This window comes from Saccopteryx bilineata, chromosome 3 (assembly GCF_036850765.1).
Source record: "Saccopteryx bilineata isolate mSacBil1 chromosome 3, mSacBil1_pri_phased_curated, whole genome shotgun sequence".
Classification (NCBI taxonomy): domain Eukaryota; kingdom Metazoa; phylum Chordata; class Mammalia; order Chiroptera; family Emballonuridae; genus Saccopteryx; species Saccopteryx bilineata.
In genome coordinates this window covers 287,279,959-287,298,299 of record NC_089492.1, presented here as the reverse complement: position 1 = coordinate 287,298,299, position 18,341 = coordinate 287,279,959, and the positions used below count along the sequence as shown (strand labels likewise).

The 18,341-nt window shown below is 55.3% G+C and overlaps 1 protein-coding gene across 3 annotated transcripts in view; it reads left to right on the top strand.

The window, feature by feature from the left end:
• The first annotated feature begins 775 nt into the window (after window positions 1-775).
• The window catches only part of H6PD (hexose-6-phosphate dehydrogenase/glucose 1-dehydrogenase), a 30,732-nt gene continuing 13,166 nt past the window's right edge, over window positions 776-18,341 (top strand). The window contains exons 1-4 of one of the 3 annotated variants that reach the window (XM_066270531.1): window positions 6,244-6,312; window positions 9,575-9,631; window positions 10,241-10,878; window positions 12,389-12,506. In XM_066270531.1, coding sequence (XP_066126628.1) covers window positions 9,592-9,631; window positions 10,241-10,878; window positions 12,389-12,506 — 796 coding nt within the window. In that variant the 5' untranslated portion in view covers window positions 6,244-6,312; window positions 9,575-9,591. Of the gene's footprint in view, window positions 1,148-6,100; window positions 6,313-9,574; window positions 9,632-10,240; window positions 10,879-12,388; window positions 12,507-18,341 lie in introns of those variants that run through there. The other 2 variants (XM_066270529.1, XM_066270530.1) reach the window with 2 other exon arrangements.

Genomic DNA, 18,341 nt, shown 5'->3' with positions numbered 1-18,341 from the left:
GTATTGACAGGGGGCACACCTGGGCGCACTCACAGCACTGGGGGGGGGGGGGGAGAGTGGGCACAGGGTTGCTGCAGGGCGGGGGTCAGGTACAGCATGATAACGGTGAGGAGTGGGGCCGAGGACCTGCGTACCATCCACTGAGTGCGGGGAGATGCCGCGGAGCCGGTGATCTCACACACCTCACTGTCACCCTGCAGGGCCTTCTTCCCATGTACTGTCTTGCCAATAAAGCCACAAGGGTGTAGGCTACCAGTTCCTGAGCACTCGTCACAGGCCTGGTAACTCCTGAGGCAAGTACTCTCTCATTGTACCCTTGGTACAGATGAAGAAACTGAGTCTCGGGTTACAGTCTTCAAGGTCATGCGGGTATAAGCAGAGATTGACAGCTGTCTGGTGGGGGCATGACAACAGCGTGCTCTCTGACCCCTAAGTCATTACTTCTAGATACTGAAGCCACTCATTCAGACCACCCACACAGCTCAGGGATCCTGTTCCCAAAGCTTTGTGCCAGAGTCTGGGGTGGAGCCAGCAACCAGGCTCCAGACTCCTCCACGACACAGTCACACGCGTGTATCAGGAAGCAGCCAGCCCTGCACAGCAGAGCCCAGGAAGAGAAGACAGGCCACTTGCCCTCCCTTTTCGCTCTGAAGTCCCGCGGACTGGCGCGAACCGGAAAATCGTTCCGGAGGCCCCGCCTCCTCCCCGCCCCACAACCCCAGGCCGGGGGCGTGGTCTCGCCCGAGCCTCCGCCTCCGTCTCCGCCGCGCGCTCCGGGCTCGGTCCCGCTGCGCGCGCGCCTCGCCCGGGGCCTCGTTGCTGGCGCGCGCCCCTGCCCCGGGGATCCCCGGCGCGCCGCCGGGGCCACCTTGATGTGAGGTCCTGACCCGGTGGGTTTGCTGCGCTTCTGCGCAGGGAAAGGGCGGCGGGCTGAACCTGTCCGCGCACCCTCCCGGCTCGCCGCCCCCGGCTCCGCGGGCGAAATCCCCGCGCGCAGCAGGCGCGGGCCCGCGTGACGCGCACCTGTCGGGTCAGGCCCGGCCCGCGAAAGAGGATGCGCGGGGCCCCGGCCTGAGCGTGGCCCGCCGCGCCCCGCGCCGCCCCGACGTTCCGCGGAGCAGCGGCCGGCTCTGATGGGAGAGACGAAGTAAGCTGCCTCCCCCACTTTCTGTCTGCGTCTCTTGGCCACAGGCGGGCCCTCTGGCCGGACGGCGGCCGTGCGCGCGCCCGGCGCGGGACCAGAGGTCTGTAGGTCGGGCCGCCAGCCCGGGAGGCCGGCCATGCGCGGCTGTGCAATCCTCGGGCGCTTTGTTAGGAAGAGTCACCTTCGCCACCACCCGCCTGCCTGCAGCCTCAGAGAGCCAGGCGGGCCAGAGCCTGCTCGAATTCCCTTCCCACCCTCTTTCCGCAAAATAAATTGTTAAAGTCCACCGGGGCAGATCCCTGGGCATGGGTTCTATTTGGTGGTGGTTCCGCAGCAGGCAGCCAGGACCCTGGCAGGCGAGTCCAGAGGGACAAAGGGGGTCCCTTCCTAGGCTTCTTGGAATTCAATTCATTGAAGAGTAGAAACCCAGTGCTTTTATCCTGGGATCTGCTTAATGTGCGTTAACCCGCAGGTTTCAATCAGCGTTTCCAAAACACTGATCCAATGAATAGTTTTCCAGACGTAAACCTGCCCGGAGATCTGAAAAACAGCTCAGTTAAATTTGAACGTTTTGCCAGAAATGAGGAATTCTGGAAAAATCATGAGGCAGAATTCCTTGCCCACCCACTCCCCTGTTCCCCCCACCGGCCCGTGGCTCATGAAAGGTAGCCGCTGAGAGAAAGCTGCTGCATAGTGGGCATGTTTTAAATTCTGCCTTCTCTGAAGCGATGTATGGCTGGCTGATAGAATTTTTGAGTTTATGTGGCTAATCTTTTGGTAGATTTTAGGAGCATCTGGGATTAGAAACGCTCAGTGTTTGGCCTGCACACAGCTCATTTTTTTCTGACAGCTTTTTGTGTAACTGTTTCTTTGAGATACAAGGCTGCTCAATAAATAACCACTCTAGGCAAACTTTCAAGTTATTTGTATCCAAAGGCTGGAGTTTACTAAGTTTTTCTTTCTTTCTTTCTTTTTTTTTTTTAGTGTTTATTGATTTTTAGAGAGAGCAGGAGAGCGAACATCTGTTTCTGTATGTGCCTGACTGGAGATTGAACCAGCAGCCTCTGCATTTTGGGGTGATGCTCTAACCATCCAAACTACCCAGCCAGGACCTTACTAAGTTATTCTTATAGTCAGATGGTTTTAGGCCAGGTAAAAGAGAAACAGTTAAATCTGTGAGCAAGGAAAGGGAAACCAAGAGACACTTTGGTCACCCGTGGCTTGGTCATCTGTGGTTCGGCCACTTCTCACTTTATTGATGGACTTTGAACAAGATGTATGCCATCACCTGTGAGCCAACTTCACCTGGAATCTGTCTGGCCCTCACCCAGGGGCAGAGCAGGAAGTCTGGTTTTACTCTTTTTGCTGCCCAGAGTTGGGAGCCAGGTGGCTGTTTGGGAGGGTTCTTACCACTGTTTCCTCCCTCAGTATTTTCATAGCTATGTTCTGGCTCCCTCCCCCACAGCAGGAGGTTAAGGAGAGGGGATGGTCCCTGTTTTACAGCTGGAGAGAAGGCCCTCTGCAGTGGAGTGAAAGCCCAGCCCTGCGTAGGTAGGGGTTTACTGTCCTCCTGTGTTCTTTGGGCCAGATTATAAACCCCTCAGAGGCTGGGCAGGGACTCCTCAACCATCTCAGCCTCACCTCCCTTTGATCTTTTGTCAGTGCCGTAGGGAGGTCAGGAAGCTGTTGATGAGCTAGCTGTTCCTTGGCATTTTTTTTTTTTTTTCTGCTGTGCGGTGCTTAATTGGTCTTGCAACTGTTCCAAAAAGCTAACAAGAAAAGTCCCTTCACTGATGCTATTGGTTTCATAAAAACTGGAGCTAACATTTCTTGGGTGCTTACTCTATGCCAAGCATCGTGCCAAGTTCTTTATACAGATTGCCTCATTTTGTCCTTATCGACTTGTTTTCCTACTCTATGGCGAGGTACGGAGAGGTTACATTACTTGTGTAAGGTCACACAGCTACTCTGTGGCCCAGCAAAGATTTGAACCCAAAGTTCTCACACTTAACTGGTTCTCCAGAAACTGGAAGGACCTTTCAGGTTTTTAACAGAACAACTCAGGCTTAGACACAATGTTTTCATAACGTCAGAAGGCAGAGGAGAGTGAATCACTGTTAGGCAAAATGGACCTAGGCCATTTACAGCAGGGTGAGTGTTCAGGGACACTTGACCTCAGGGTGTGGAGCCGCCTCCCAGCCTGGGTAGCTGATGCAAGAGAAATAGCTTATCTGTTTAAACCACTGATGTCCCATCTGTTGGAGGAGCAGGATCAGTGTCCACACTAATACAGTGTTATACATGTTGCCATTTGGGGAAGTAGTCACGCATTTTACAGATTAGGGGGAGTAAGTGCTGCGCCAGCCCTCCTGTATTCAAATCCTCTCATCTCCAGGGGTGCCTGACCTCCAGTAAGTCATTTTACCTCTCTGCACCTTCATTTCCTTGCTACTCATTCTAAAATTGGGGACAATAATAGTACCTATCTCATAGGATGTGGCATTGATGCATGTCGAACTCTTAGCCTGGTATTTGACATATAATTTTTTTTTTTTTTTTTTTTTTTTTTGCATTTTTCCAAAGCTGGAAACAGGGAGAGACAGTCAGACAGACTCCCGCATGCGCCCGACCGGGATCCACCCGGCACGCCCACCAGGGGGCGACACTCTGCCCACCAGGGGGCGATGCTCTGCCCATCCTGGGCGTCGCCATGTTGCGACCCTCCTGGGTGTCGCCATGTTGCGACCAGAGCCACTCTAGCGCCTGGGGCAGAGGCCACAGAGCCATCCCCAGCACCCGGGCCATCTTTGCTCCAATGGAGCCTTGGCTGCGGGAGGGGAAGAGAGAGACAGAGAGGAAGGCGCGGCGGAGGGGTGGAGAAGCAAATGGGCACTTCTCCTATGTGCCCTGGGCGGGAATCGAACCCGGGTCCTCCGCACGCTAGGCCGACGCTCTACCGCTGAGCCAACCGGCCAGGACCTTGACATATAATTTAATACTCTATAAATATCTCCTATTATTAATAGTATTGTTACGTGTAGTAAGCTGCTGTGAATGGGTGCTGTTTCCTAGTGCTTGAAGTCACCATTAGAGATTTGTCCCTTGGTGCCATCATTCACATGCAGAGAGCTCAGACACAGGTGACAGTAGTCTTGTCCAGATGGGATTTATTTGTTCATTCGGCAGATATTTCTAGTGCGCCCTCCAGGTGCCAGGCCCCTTTCCGATATTGGAGGTATACAGTGAACAAAACACAAAAACCTCTGTCGTCATGGGCACTTACATTCTTGAGGGGAGAGGTGACAGACAATAAACAAAATACACATACTTATCACGTGGTGTCATAGAAAGTGATATATACTATGGAGAGAAATGAAGCAGGGGATGACATGGGGGTGGGAGGTTTACAATTTTATAGTCGGCCGAGGAAGCCTCCCTAAGAAGGTGACATTTCAGCAAAGACTTGAAATTAGTGAGGGGGCTGAACCATGTGGACATATGTGGGGAGAAGTAGGTCAGGCAGAAAGAACAGCAAGTACAAAGGCCCTGAGGCAGGAGGTTGGGCGGCTGGAGCCTAGAAAGGGCAGGGAAGCAGGCGAAGAAATCCAAGAGGTAGTAGGTGGGCGGCCAGAGACTGTAGACCTTGCAGGCCACTGAACAGAAGATAATGACATGGTCCTATCCAGACTGTAAAACGGCCACTCTGCTGTGCTCAGGGGAAGGGAGGAACGGGAGGCCATGAGGTGGTTTCTGCAGTGTACCAGGCAGTCATGGTGGGGCTAGAACCCGGGGGGAGCAGGGGAAGGTGAGGGCAGCGGGAGCTTCGCACTTACAGTTTTGAAGACAGAGACTAGGATTTGCTGACACATTGACGACCCCAAGGTTTCTGCCCTGAGCACCAGGAAGGAGAGAGGTGCCTTCTAAGGAGAATGGGAAGATCTGCATTTGGAGCAGGTTGGGAGTTAAGTCAGTTTGATTTTAAACATGAAAAGTCTTACAGACATCCAAACTAATGGCATCAGAGTAGCAGTTGGTTGTCTGAGTGTGGCATTTTAGGGGGAAAAAGTCCTGACTGGAAATCAAGACTTGGCAGAATAGGCCAAGTGTGCTGGTAAATGTGTAACAACTAGCTCTGCAGGGGGTGGGGTCTGGTGGGGGAGCCTGGTTTGTAGCTTTGCCAATACCCGCTGTGTAAACAGGCTCACTGGCCAAGGTCAAGCCCATGCGTTAGAGTATCTTCGCCTTACAGATACAATAGATGTAAATAATGTCAAGAGCATAGCTAATAGTAAAATATAACAGAAATAATTAGGAAGTCATGAGTTTTTAGTATGTATTACCCAATATAATTGATTTAGCTATAAATTTGTATAATTTGGTTGCTAATAATGTCTATGTTTCACAACTGGCTTGGAAAATTCCTAAAAGTTTAACAATTGAATCTTGTGTGCAGGTACAGGGAGGCTCCCGCACACTGTTTGGGTCATTGGGACCCAAGATTGGTACCGAAAAAGGTGACAGGAAAAGGGACTCGCTGAGATTAGGAAAAAGGGCCCCAGAGGCAATCTCACTTCTTTGTCCTCAGTCTAGCCCTGGGCAGGTCATTGATGAGGGTCTGACCCACGTGTGCAGGTGTGTGCGTGTGTGAGGGGTGGCACCAATGGGCCCCAACACACAGGAAAGAGTGCAGGGAAAACACTTGAGGTGGTGATTATAGGAGGGACCGGGCATGGCCCCTTATGTTTTAGTTAAAATGGATCTTTAATTTCATTTGTTTTACTCCTACACATTCTTTTAAAAATTCCAAACTCATGGGCTGTGATTTGAAGAAATCCTCCCTCCTTCCTGCTGGGCAAACAAAGAGTTGATGTCACAGGTGTGGGCGCTGTGTTGGGAGAGGGGGCAGGGTGGAGGCTGCAGCCACTGACCTTTACCTCCAGCTCCTCTCCCGCCCTCTGGCTGCTGGGAACAGAGGGCCAGAGCTGCTTCCTCCTGGGGTTTCCCAGAAACCGCTGGAGCGTCCTCAGGGGCACCGCTGTGCAGGTGCCCCCCAGAGCTGCCTGTTCCACCTGGGCAAAAACAAAGACTGGAAGCCCATTCTGCCCCAGGTCCTCTGGTTGGCCAGTGTCCACAGCTGTGTGGAGGTCAGCAGAGCTGTGCTTTCAAAGGTGAGTCTCCAGGGCGCCTGGTGGGAACCCCTAGTCTGGAGTTGGGGGCAGTTGAGGGTGCCTGGACCATGGACGTGTGTCCTGTTGGTCTTGCAGCCAGGATGCCCTCGGGCCCCCACACTTGGCAGTGTAGTATGTTTCTGGCAGTTGTTGTAAATTAAACTGCATCTTTTGCACACTTAAGGTAAAGCTTCAAAGAGTTTTGTCTTAACTTCTGTATGACACTTTGTTATCAGCACACTGCTTCGTATTTTAGTCCTGTGTTTCCCGGCCTGCCACACTGGGCTAGGGCCGTGAGCACCCAGCCACTACCAGAAAGGCGGTGGCGTCTCCTGGTACCAGAGGGTTCTCTCCTTGCCTTGGAGAACACAGCACCTACGGGCAGGGCAGTATGGTAGTGATCCTCTGCGGGATCTCGTCATTTCATGGGCGAGGACGGTGAGGCACAGCCAGGGGAAGACTGGTCGTTCAGGGTGACAGGGTTGTTTAAGCAGCAGGACCAGGGCAGGGATCACCACGTGTTCCAACTCACAACCCGATACTCTGTCCGTCCTGTCCTGTAGCTGCCCAAACTTTTCACGAAGGGTTTGCTTCTTTATTAATTAAAAATAGACAAGAATGCAGCAGGGCCTGCAGTTAGAACGCCACTTCCCTGCTTTTTGGTTCACGGCAAGGATGTGATTTTAGAAGAGTTGTTTTGCAGCGCATTCCTGTCCGAGCAGGCAAGGAGGAGGGCGGAAGTGCTTCAGAAAAACCTTGCAGTGCAGAGCCTCGTGGCGGGAGAGGGGGACGTCAGTGGGGGACATGCTGGAGCAACCTGGAGCAACGTGCTGGTGTCCCTGTTCTCACATGAGGAAAATGTGGGTGCGGACTGACTAGGTGACTTAATTAGGTCATATAGCTAGGCAGTGGCTTTGAGCACAGGTCCTCTGAGCAAATGCCATGCTCCATTGTCACAGGTACTGAGGCTCAGGCTTTGCAACTCAACAGTTGACTCCACCTACAGTTTTCTCACCTGTACTGTGAGCACCACTTCAAAGGCTCATTCCCAAGGCGGTTTTGAGGAAAGGTGGAGACCGGGCTTTTTAATCCCCTGCGCACACTGCCTGCCCAGTAAACATTAGGTATTATTATTGGGCTCTTGGAAGTGAGCGACCAGTTTTTGCAGGGGGGATGGGCAAATCTAAATTACTACAGGCTGTTTTGAAAAATCCACGTTTGCACTTGCTATGGACTGCTGAATGGGAGGACTGTTGCCTTGGCAAAGGGAGCCAGAGGCAGGTATATGTGTTTTGATTCTGATGTCCCCTCTGACGAGGCTCTAGACTCAGCGCTTAGTATGCCAGAATCTTGCAATTCAAAGTATGCTTTTTGGACCGGCTGTCAGCATCTCAGGCCCCTCCCTGGACCTTCTGGGTTGGAATGTGCATTTAAAAAAGATCTTCAAGAGATTCAGATTTACATGCATGTTTGAGAAACACTGTTAAGGTTTTAAAACACACACACACACACACACACACACACACATATCACACTGGCTCAGGAAAGAGCTGTTCCTGGTTGTTTAGCAATCACAGAGTAAGCAACCTTGTTGCAATAACTGGTATCTCTGACTTGCTCTTGTTTAAGGAAGTTCTGGGGACATATGCAAGAGATGAGGGAGGCTAATCTGAGAACCAGGAATCGAGTGCAGGGCCGGTCAGGGGTCTGTAGCCAGACCTCTAAGTAAGAAGGAGGTTAAGTGGAGGGCCGGGCAGCCCCTCATCACAGCCTTCTGGAGTCCTCTGGGGGTGGGCCTAGGGGGTTCTGGCCCTTGGGGCTCCCTCACCTACCTATCCTGGCACCCTGAGGTTCTTAAGCTCCTTCCTCTGCTGGTACCAGGCACGTCCAGAACCCTGGCTGCCCACTCTGATCAGGAGCTCTGACGTGCGGCTTGCCAGCTGGCAGCTCCTCCTCCAGGCTGTTCTCCGGACTTCGCGTTTCTTGCCGCCTGTCTCCTGAGCTGACCTTGCAGTGTTTCCTTCCCTCCAGACCGGGGTGATTGCCAATTAAGAAAGAGAAGCGTTTGAAGGGACAGGAATTGGAAAGCAGGAGAAAAAAGTAGAAGGGGTCCTGTGGTCCCTCTGGATTGGGGGAGAGGGCAGATAAAGGCAGAGTGGAAGAGGAAGGCCAGGGGGCCACTCCGACGGTCCCGTGATTCTCCAGTGGGAGCTCCAATGAGGAAACTGTCCGGTGTCCTGTAGACTGCGGCACAGACACTGTTGCTGGGTCCTCTTCTCGGTTTGGCTACTAACTGGGGCCATCTCAGGGATGGGTCTCAAGGCGGGTGAGGACGAGGCCAAGGGAAAAGTGGAGGAGGGGGTCTGATGCCCGAGTCGGGAGGCCGATCTGGTTGGTGCCTTGCTGCTGGGGGTGAGATGGGCCTGCGGAAAGAAGGGAAGCTGGCCGGTCTGCAGGGCCTTTTGTTAGTTCCTGTTATTTCTTTAAATCTCAATTTCACTCTCTGTATAACCAGATTAAAGCTTCACTGTAGAGGCTTTTGTTCACCCTTAACTGGTAGGATGCCTGCCCTATAATAGGTGCCAATCAGTGATCTTAGTTCCTTGTTCCTTAGCACACCCCGGCGAGGGCTGGGCCTCTCGCTCCCACTGCTCCTGAGGCTCAGCTGCTGCCCGTGGGTCTTCTTCCTCACTCCCCTGCCTTGCCCTCAAAGCCCTGGCCGTGGTGGGAAATCGGAGATGGGAAGAGCCTTGGGGTCGAGTTGAGCACATTAAGCACATATAAACCGAAACCGCGGTCCGGAGCAGCAAGCCAGAGAAAGCGAACCCTCGGGTGCATTCAGGGCAGGTCAGAGGCCTCTCGCCTTTCATGCATGTCAGCTGCTTCGAATTAAGGCTGAAAACCAGCCAAGATGTCAGGCCCGCTTTGGGGAGACTGCCGCTGCAGCGAGCAATGCTATGTGGTCTGCTCAGGAGCCAGGGAGGCGGGTGCCCCACCCACCCTTCTTACCCCGGGGACCGTCACCTGCCTGAGCCTCAGCTGTTCTACCTGCAGAAGGGCGACGTGGACGGTCCCCACTCCGCTGGGTCTTCTCAGGGTTCTTGTCCGCCTTCAGTGAGCTCTAATGCACACGTACAGGAAGTTCAGTGTTTGCTGCTCTTATTAATATCCCATAGTGATATTAATATATAGTAATTAATAGGGGGAAAGCACTGTCCTAAACATATACTCACTGTATTCTTATAACCACCCTGGGGTATAGGTACCTCTGTTACTCCCATGTCAAGTGAGGACCCTGAGGTACAGAGAGGTTATATAATTGTCCAAGGTAAGGAGTTGAGCTGGGATTCAAACTCAGTCATTTGGTTCCAGAGTCTATGCCTTTAATCACTAAGATGGAGCAATTGTTAGTAATCATCTTGTGCACAGAGTCCCATGGACACGGGAAAAGCAGAGAGAGATGCAGCAGGAGGGGGTCATATTCTCTCACAGTTCCAGCTCTCTTTGACGGGCCTGCCGCCATTCCTGAGCTGCTCTGATGGTCCAGGCAGCCTGTGCTCAGGGAAAAGACTGGCCTTGGTCAGAAGGTGGAGCGCTTCAATCCCACGGCAGCCCTGTGGGCCTCCCTCATAGCTTGTCCCACCTTCCCACGCTCCTGGAGCAAAATGTTCCACCTGGAGCAGTGGCTGGCCTCCCACCTTCCCAGGCACAGTCCCTGTATACTGAGCAGGTTTCCGACCTGCTGGCTTCCTGCCGAGAGGGCAGGGGAAGCTGGGGAACTGCAATGTTCTCCTGAGAGACACGTGGCTGCTTCTTGCCAGGCAGGAAATGTTTGCTAGCCCAGAACCGTGTTCATCCCGACATCATGGCCATCTCAGCTGTGTCCAACCCTTCCTTGTTCCTTCTTTGTTCCTCTGTGTCTTCCCCAGGCTGCCTGGCTTTTGGAAGATGCTCACAGTGGCAGTGTGCATGGCCTTCTTGGGCTGCCTACAGGCCCAGGAGCTCCAGGGACATGTCTCCATAATCCTGCTGGGAGCAACTGGGGACCTGGCCAAAAAATACTTATGGCAGGGACTGTTCCAGCTGTACCTGGATGAGGCGGCGAAGGGCCCCAGTTTCAGCTTCCATGGGGCTGCTCTGATGCCCACCGAGCAGGGCCAAGAGGTCATGGCCAAGGTGCTGGAGTCCCTTTCCTGCCCCAAGGATGTGGCACCCGGCCACTGCGCTAACCTCAAGGACCAGTTCCAGCGGCTGAGCCAGTACCGCCAGCTGAACACAACGGAGGACTATGAGACTCTGAGCAAGGACATCGAGGCACGGGTCCAACGTGAGGGCCTCCGGGAGGCCGGCCGGATTTTCTACTTCTCCGTGCCGCCCTTCGCCTACGCGGACATCGCCCGAAGCATCAACAGCAGCTGCCGTCCGGGCCCAGGCGCCTGGCTGCGGGTCATCCTTGAGAAACCCTTCGGCCATGACCTCCCCTCAGCCCAGCAGCTGGCCGCGGAACTGGGAAGCGTTTTCCAGGAGGAGGAGATGTACCGGGTGGACCATTACCTGGGCAAGCAGGTGAGCTTCAGCCTGGAGCATGCCGGGGTTGGAGCAAGCGGGGCAGCTGGGCGCAGGTCGACCCCAGGGACAGGGCCACACCACTAATTGTGGAATTAGGCCTGGAGGCGTATGGAGTCTGAGCTCCACTGTCCGTCCATTTGAGGGTGGGCAGAAGGTAAGAGGGCGGACAGGCCATGAGCAGGTCTGGGTGGCCCTGTGCATGTGTCCAGCACTTGTTTTCTTGTGTGTCCCATCCTCAGTTCTGCAGCAGGGGCCAGGTCACATCTCTCAGCAGTGCCCTGCATTCCCTCCGGCGGTGGCCCCAAGGCACTGGGGTCTGAACCTGGCTTCCTGTGGGGCAGGCCATGGGAAGCAGAATTAACTACCTTATTCCACACCCATCTGCCTGTTTTTCAGTACCTTTTTCTCCCTGAGTTCTGTGTTGAGCCAGAAGGCTGGTAGCAAGATCTTAAAACCAAACCGGGACCCGAGGCCCATGCTTCCCGGTCAGGCCCTGTGGCAGAGCACGGGGCTGAGCTGGGTGATGCAGGTAGCTGCCCAGTCCACTCTGCAGCTGTCCGTGGAGCCCCTTTCGGACACCTGTCTCCAGAAATGCCAGCGGAGAGCTCACCTGTGTGCTGTGGTGCTGACCGGGCTGGTGAGCGGAGGGCCCCTCTGGGCATGGCTCCCTGTCCAGTCTGGTGTGGAGCTGCAGTATTCCCAGAGTGGTCCTTAGACCAGCGCCTGCCCTGGTGAGGTTTTCACTTGCTAGTGGGAAAATGATAAAACAAAGAAAAACCCTGAATGTTTTCAACTGGAAGCTTTCCTTACTCCATTTTTGTTGTTACAGTATCTTTCTGTTATGAAACGATGATAATAGATGATAGATAATCTTAAATATTTCCTTTCTTGGCAAAATAAGAAGCTGGAAACCGTGTGGTGGTTGGTCTCTTAAAAATTTTTGAGTCCCGGCCCTGGCCGGTTGGCTCGGCCTGGTGTGTGTGTGTGTGTGTGGGGGGGGGGGGCAGGTTCGATTCCCAGCCAGGGCACACAGGAGAAGTGCCCATTTGCTTCTCCACTCCCCCCCCTCTCCTTCCTCTCTGTCTCTCTCTTCCCCTCCTGCAGCCAAGGCTCCATTGGAGCAGGGATGGCCCCGGCGCTGGGGATGGCTCCTTGGCCTCTGCCCCAGGCGCTAGAGCGGCTCTGGTCGCGGCAGAGCAATGCCCCAGAGGGGCAGAGCCTCGCCCCTGGTGGGCGTGCCGGGTGGATCCTGGTCGGGCGCATGCGGGAGTCTGTCTGACTGTCTCTCCCCGTTTCCAGCTCCAGAAAAATACAAAAAAAAAAAGGAAAAAAAATTTTTTTTTTTTTTAGTCCTTCCTGGGCTAGGAAGCCGGGAAGGCCAGGGACCATGGCTCTGACCACCTTCTCCGCGCGGCGAAGAGAGAGGTCGGGGCCCTCCCTCCCTTGGAGTCGGGATTCCTTCTTGCGGAGCAGAACGAGTGGCACAACCAGTCTCCTTCCTCACCAGGCCGTGGCTCAGATCCTGCCTTTCCGAGACCAGAACCGCAAGGCCCTGGAAGGCCTCTGGAACCGGCACCACGTAGAGCGGGTGGAGATCATCGTGAAAGAGACGGTGGACGCCAAAGGTGCGTGGGTGGTCCCGCTCCGCAGGTGCGTGGGTGGTCTGGCTCCGCCTCCTGCCCTGTGTCGGGTGAGATGCAGCGCGGCTGGTGCCTCTGCCAGTGCTTCTCAGAGGGGGGGGAGGGGGCTGCAGGCAAACCCTCTGATGCTGGAACAGTCGGTCAGCACCAAGTGCTGGAAGCTCCTCTGAGTGTTCTGTGAGCGCTTGGAGCCATCAGGCTATGTGAGGGTCCCTCAGACTTTTGTCCTTGGCAGAGAGGCAGCCTGTGCCTGGAGAGCCTCTGATCTCTGCTGCTCTTCATCCTGAGCTCCGTTGTCACTTTCTTGGGGACCCTCTGCTAAGCGTCTTGATAAGGTCCACTCCAGTGACACTCAGAGCACCCCCCGCCTCCCTTCACTGCCCCTCAGTCTTTTCCTTGTCTTATCCCTGTCCAGTCCATGGTCCCAGCAGGTCGCAGGGGCTGGGGCGTCCCGCTCAGGCAGCTGGCATGCCCCTCGGAGGCACTCAGTGAATACTCAGTGAATAAGCAGTGTCTGTCAGGCTGGGAGTCGAAAGACCCGAGGGTTAGGCCTGTCTCTGCCCTCCCCGAGGTGACAGCAGCAGGTCACTTCTCTCATCTGGGAGATGAGCACGTTGTGTGGATGACAGCCACTGAGGCCCCTTGGAGCGAGGCACATTTTTTGAGCATGGACTGTGTATGTTCAAAGCATCGGTTCTCACCCAAAATAGGGAAAGCTGATTCTCATTGTGTTCGAATTCCTCCAGTAGCCAAACGAGGTGGGGACTATTATTAGCTTCCACGGACAGCTGAGGTTTGGTGATGTGCCCAAGGTCACGCCACAGGAAGTGGTGGGGCCGGGTCCTGGGCAGGCGGCATGGCTCCAGCACCGGGCTCTGCACCCGACACCCTGCTCATTCTGAGACTGCTTCTGCAGCCTGGGCAGGGGGCCTAAGGCCCTGTCCCCACCCTGCAGTGTGTGCCTCGGTGGAACGTGGGCGTCAGACCCCTTGGGCCTGGGTGGGGGCTGGGAGGTCTGCCTCTTTCTCGTTGTCTTGTCTTTGCCATTCACTTCCCCTTGGTTAGGGTCTCCAGCTTTCTGTCCTTTCCCCTTGGATGTGTGTTTAGAGCTAGAAGCTCTATGGTGATACAGAGAGCAGTGAGACCCAGCCTCTGTCCCCTGAAACCTCACAGCTCCGTCAGGGGAGAGAATATATCGGGACAAACTCCAAAATGAACGATGCAGGCAGGTGGTGCCGTGGGGGCAGGGCACAGAGATGTGGTGGGCTGAGACAGCCAGGCAGAGCTTGGGGAGCCAGGCCCGAAGGGCACTGCCATCCTTGAGAGGACCTGGGTTGCTCACGTCCGGAACCTACACCAGAAAAGAGGTCCCCACTGCAGTGAGCTTCTGGGGGTCTCGGGGTCCTCCCCAGCCCTTCCACATTTTCCCTGCCATCCTCAGCAAGGGCGCAGCCTGTGCCCGTGTGTGTCTGCAGTCCTGGCGGGAGGGAGAGCTGGGCCTCACCCTGGCTTTATCTGCAGAGCCATGAGCTGCAGAGCCGAGCTGAGGGCCCCTGCTGCACCTGCTGTCCCTGACGGGGGAGCCAGCACCTGCTCTGCCTGGATCGGCCCAGTTGCCGGCCGGGCTAGGACCCAGGAATCCTCCACCTCCATTTCTCACAGCTCCTTCCTGTGCCCACCTGGGTTGGGAAGAGCCATGATATCAGGCAGTACCAGTGGGCACCGTTGGATCTGATGTCATTGGTGCGTTGCTTTGCAGGATCCCTGCGGGGCCAGGGGTGAGGCAAAGGGCAGCAAAGGCACTTTTGGGTTTTGGAGAAAAGAGAACAGACGGGAACAGAAGGGAAGACAGGAAGAGAGGCCGGGTCTCGGGCAGCTCTGCTGGTCAAAGCCAGCCTGTGGCAGGGAGCCTCCCAGGTTTGAACAGCAACACGGCAGCCAAGGTCCAGGAAGGAGGGCGCAGGGTGCTTCAGGGCTGCCATGTGGGACCAAGCACAGGTGCACTGCCTGCAGAGTGTGGGTTCCGAGGGGAGGGTCCCAGTGCTGCCAGGCCTCAGCGCACAGGGCTGCTTCCCTCGGTGGGTTCTGTGCCTTCAGCCCAGGGTCAGAGAGAGCCAGAGCAGAGCAGGCAGAGAGGGACCCACCAGTCCCGGGGGACTTGCAGCCAGTGAGGGGGCAGTCCAAGGGGCTGGCTCAGCCCGCTGTTCTTTTTTTTTTTTTTTTTTTTTTTTTCATTTTTCCAAAGCTGGAAACGGGGAGGCAGTCAGACAGACTCCCGCATGTGCCTGACCGGGACCCACCCGGCATGCCTACCATGGGGCGATGTTCTGCCCCTCTGGGGCGTTGCTCTGTTGCATCCAGAGCCATTCTAGCGCCTGAGGCAGAGGCCACAGAGCCATCCCCAGCGCCCGGGCCATCTTTGCTCCAATGGAGCCTCGGCTGCGGGAGGGGAAGAGAGAGACAGAGAGGAAGGAGAGGGGGAGGGGTGGAGAAGCAGATGGGCGCTTCTCCTGTGTGCCCTGGCCGGGAATCGAACCCGGGACTCCTGCACGCCAGGCTGACACTCTACCACTGAGCCAACCAGCCAGGGCATCAGCCCGCTGTTCTTGTCAGAGGTAGCCAGGAGGACTGCAGCTGTCCTAGGGGTTGGGTCTCCGTGGCCAGCCTGTTTACCTGCCAGTTGCATATCCAGGCCCAGAGCAGTGTATAATGGGGACAACTTCCTGCTGCTGGGCTCAGTGAGGCCTTGGACACTGTCCTTTGGCAACAGAGTGAGTTCTGTCTCCCGTCTCTCTTTCTCCCTCTCTTCCTCCATCACCTACCCTCCTACTCCCCTGGGAAGGACAGGCATTTTTCACATCCTGAGGAAGTGGCCTGGTACCTCTCTGGTGCCCAAGCATTGACCCTTGCTGTCGCCTCTGGGTCTTTCTTTGGAGCCTGAACCCTGCAACCATCCCCCCGTGGCCACCAGGCCCTGTGCCCAGCAGACCGGGGCCTCAGCTTGCCTTCTCCCGGGCTGGGGGTAGGGAGCGAGCAGAAGGAAAGGCTGCCCTCGTGCTGGAGTCACGGTGCCCGCTGCAGTGGACTGTGCGTGGCCAGCAGGCAGGTTCTGAGCCCAGCATTCTGACGGGGAAGTTAAAGGGCAAAGTGTGGCTGGCTCTCTGTCCCAGCCATGTCTCCCATGCCCAGCAGCTGGCCCCTGACACTTTCTCCTTCCTGCTGCCATTGTGCAGTCGTCCCCCCCCCCCCCCTGCCGAGTCCTATACAGGGAGGCGCTGATGTGGTCCCCAGCAGCGCCTGGACCGCCACCCTGAGTGCTGGAAGGGGAGGGGGCTGCCAACCAGGACTGGGAAACAGACCTTTTCTGGTCTGAGCTGCTGCAGGTCCTTGGAAAGGGAAGAGACTCATGAGCTGCAAGGTCATTTGGATGTCCCCCACCCCCACTCACTCATGTCTCAATGGGTGGAAGCTGGCTTCCCCCGCTCCCTGCCTCCACAGCTGTGTGAAAGATCGTTTCTCCCTCTCTGCCACTGCCTCTGGCCCAGAGGAGTTTGCTGCAGCATCAAGGCTGCTGCAGAGACAGCAGGAGGAGAGGGAGACGCAGGGGGGAGGGAAGGGAGGCACAGGGGGCCGGGAAGGGAGAAGCGTCCTCCTGCTGGCCTGCCAGCACCTCCCCTCGGTCTCATCTGTGTGCCTTCCTCGGGAGTCCGTATCCTGGGAGCCCCTGGGTCCCTGGGCCTCCTGAAGCAGCACTGTGGGCCATACAAGGGGTGACCTTGGCTGGGCCACCTAAATTCTGTGTAGAGAGGACCCCTCTCTCTCCCCCCACCCCATCGTGGCCACTGAGAAAGGCTGTGCCGGAAGTAGGGCTCGGTCACTAGGGGACTGAGGCGTGGCTTGGGAGGTCCCTTTTCTGACAGTGGGGTTGGAGCGTGGTGCATGCTCCTCAGGGTTGGAGTGACCGTTCAGGGCCTCTCACTGACCGCCAGGCAGCTGGGACCCTCCTGGGCACACACCAGCTGTCCTGCCTGTCAGCCTGGTGTGCCAGAAGGGGCCGGGAGCATGCTCAGCAGGGCAGCTCCCCTTCCTGTCTGCAGGGCTGCCGCAAGGTGAGCTCAGGGCCGCTGCCAAGCCTCCTGCCCGGCAGACCGCTCTCTCCTTGGCCCAACCTCCTTTTTATTTTTAGTGATCCCAGAAAGAATTGGTAGGGATCGCAGCTGGCCTTTAGCGTTTGTTTTTTGTTTTAATCTCTGTTTTTGCTGGGAAAATTTGGATCTCCCATAACATGGAGGCAGTGGGGACTGGGTTGCCAGTCCCAGTTCTGAAGGCTGCAGTCTTCAGCACCGTCCCTGTTCTGTGGTGACGATGGCCCGTTGCCCCTCTCTCGGGCTGTCTTGAGAGTTAAACCAGAGTACATGGGAATACTTTACAAAGGAAATGCTGTTCTCTGTCTATGCTGGCAAGAGCAGGAAGTGGCCGTGGTCTCAGCCCCTGGGCTCCACGTGACTTATATATAGGTGACTCGTGCTGGGCTATATGAAGACCTGTCCCTGCTCTGCTATCTGCTTTTATGTCTGTTTCTGCTGGATGTCACCTCTCTCTCTTGCTCTCCCACTTATATATGCATTTAAATGTTCACATATTGACCCTCTGCATAATGCATGCCTTTCAGTCGCCCTGCACTTCCGTTCAATTCTGTTTATGCCACAGAGTACAAACTGTCCTATTAATAGGCCTCTTTTGGTCATGTCCAGTTTTTGCTATTTTTAAATAGTGCGTTGGGAACCTTCAAAAATATTAAGATATGATTCACATGCCACAGAGTTTACCCTTTTAAAATGTACCACCTAGTCATTTTTAGTAGTCACAAAAGTTGCACAACCACTATCTCATTCTAGAACAGGCGTCCCCAAACTACGGCCCACGGGCCACATGCGGCCCCCTGAGGCCATTTATCCGGGCCCCGCTGCACTTCCGGAAGGGGCACCTCTGTCATTGGTGGTCAGTGAGAGGAGCACTGTATGTGGTGGCCCTCCAACGGTCTGAGGGACAGTGAACTGGCCCCTTGTGTAAAAAGTTTGGGGACCCCTGTTCTAGAACATTCTAGGAGTATTACGTCCCCCCCCCCCTTAAATATACTTTATAGGGAGTTAGGAGGCCAAAGGGTAAAGTCTACTTTCTAGCCGATACCGCATCCCGTCAGACTTCTCTTGTCTTCCCTGGGGTGCTGCCCCGTGAGGTTTCCAGGGTCAGTGCAACCGGAGTGGGGGCAAAGCGGAGGGTCTCCCTGGCTGTGATCTTGGATGAGCTCTGAACTCGATTGGGACAGAAGCCAAGTATGTGTGTGTGTGGGGGGGGGGGGCAGGGGCTTTTTTCCTATTGCCCATCCTGGCTGGGCTTTGTTTCATCCTTGCTCAAACATCAGTGGATTTCCACCCTCAACTTTCAACCTAGGGGTCAATAGAGATTATTTAAAAAAAAAAAATCAGTCCACACACAAATCACTGGCGGTAACCAGAGAAACCCAGCTTGCTGGTTGTCTTTAAGTGGCCTAGCCACCCCCCACCCCGCCCACCCGCCTGCCCTTTGTGCTCAGCTGCACGGCCTCCCCCTGAGAGGCACCAGGCCCGTGGTTCTGGGCACTTGCACTTGAACTCTGAAAAGACAGAGCTAGCCAGAAAAGGATCAAAGCCCACAGATCTATGGGCTGCGCTAAACACGATGCAGCCCCTGAAGCCTGAAATTAGGAATAAAGGGAGCTCTCTTTTACACAGCGGGCAGTAAACCTCTGAAATGCTTTCTCCCCAAGGATGGAGAGAG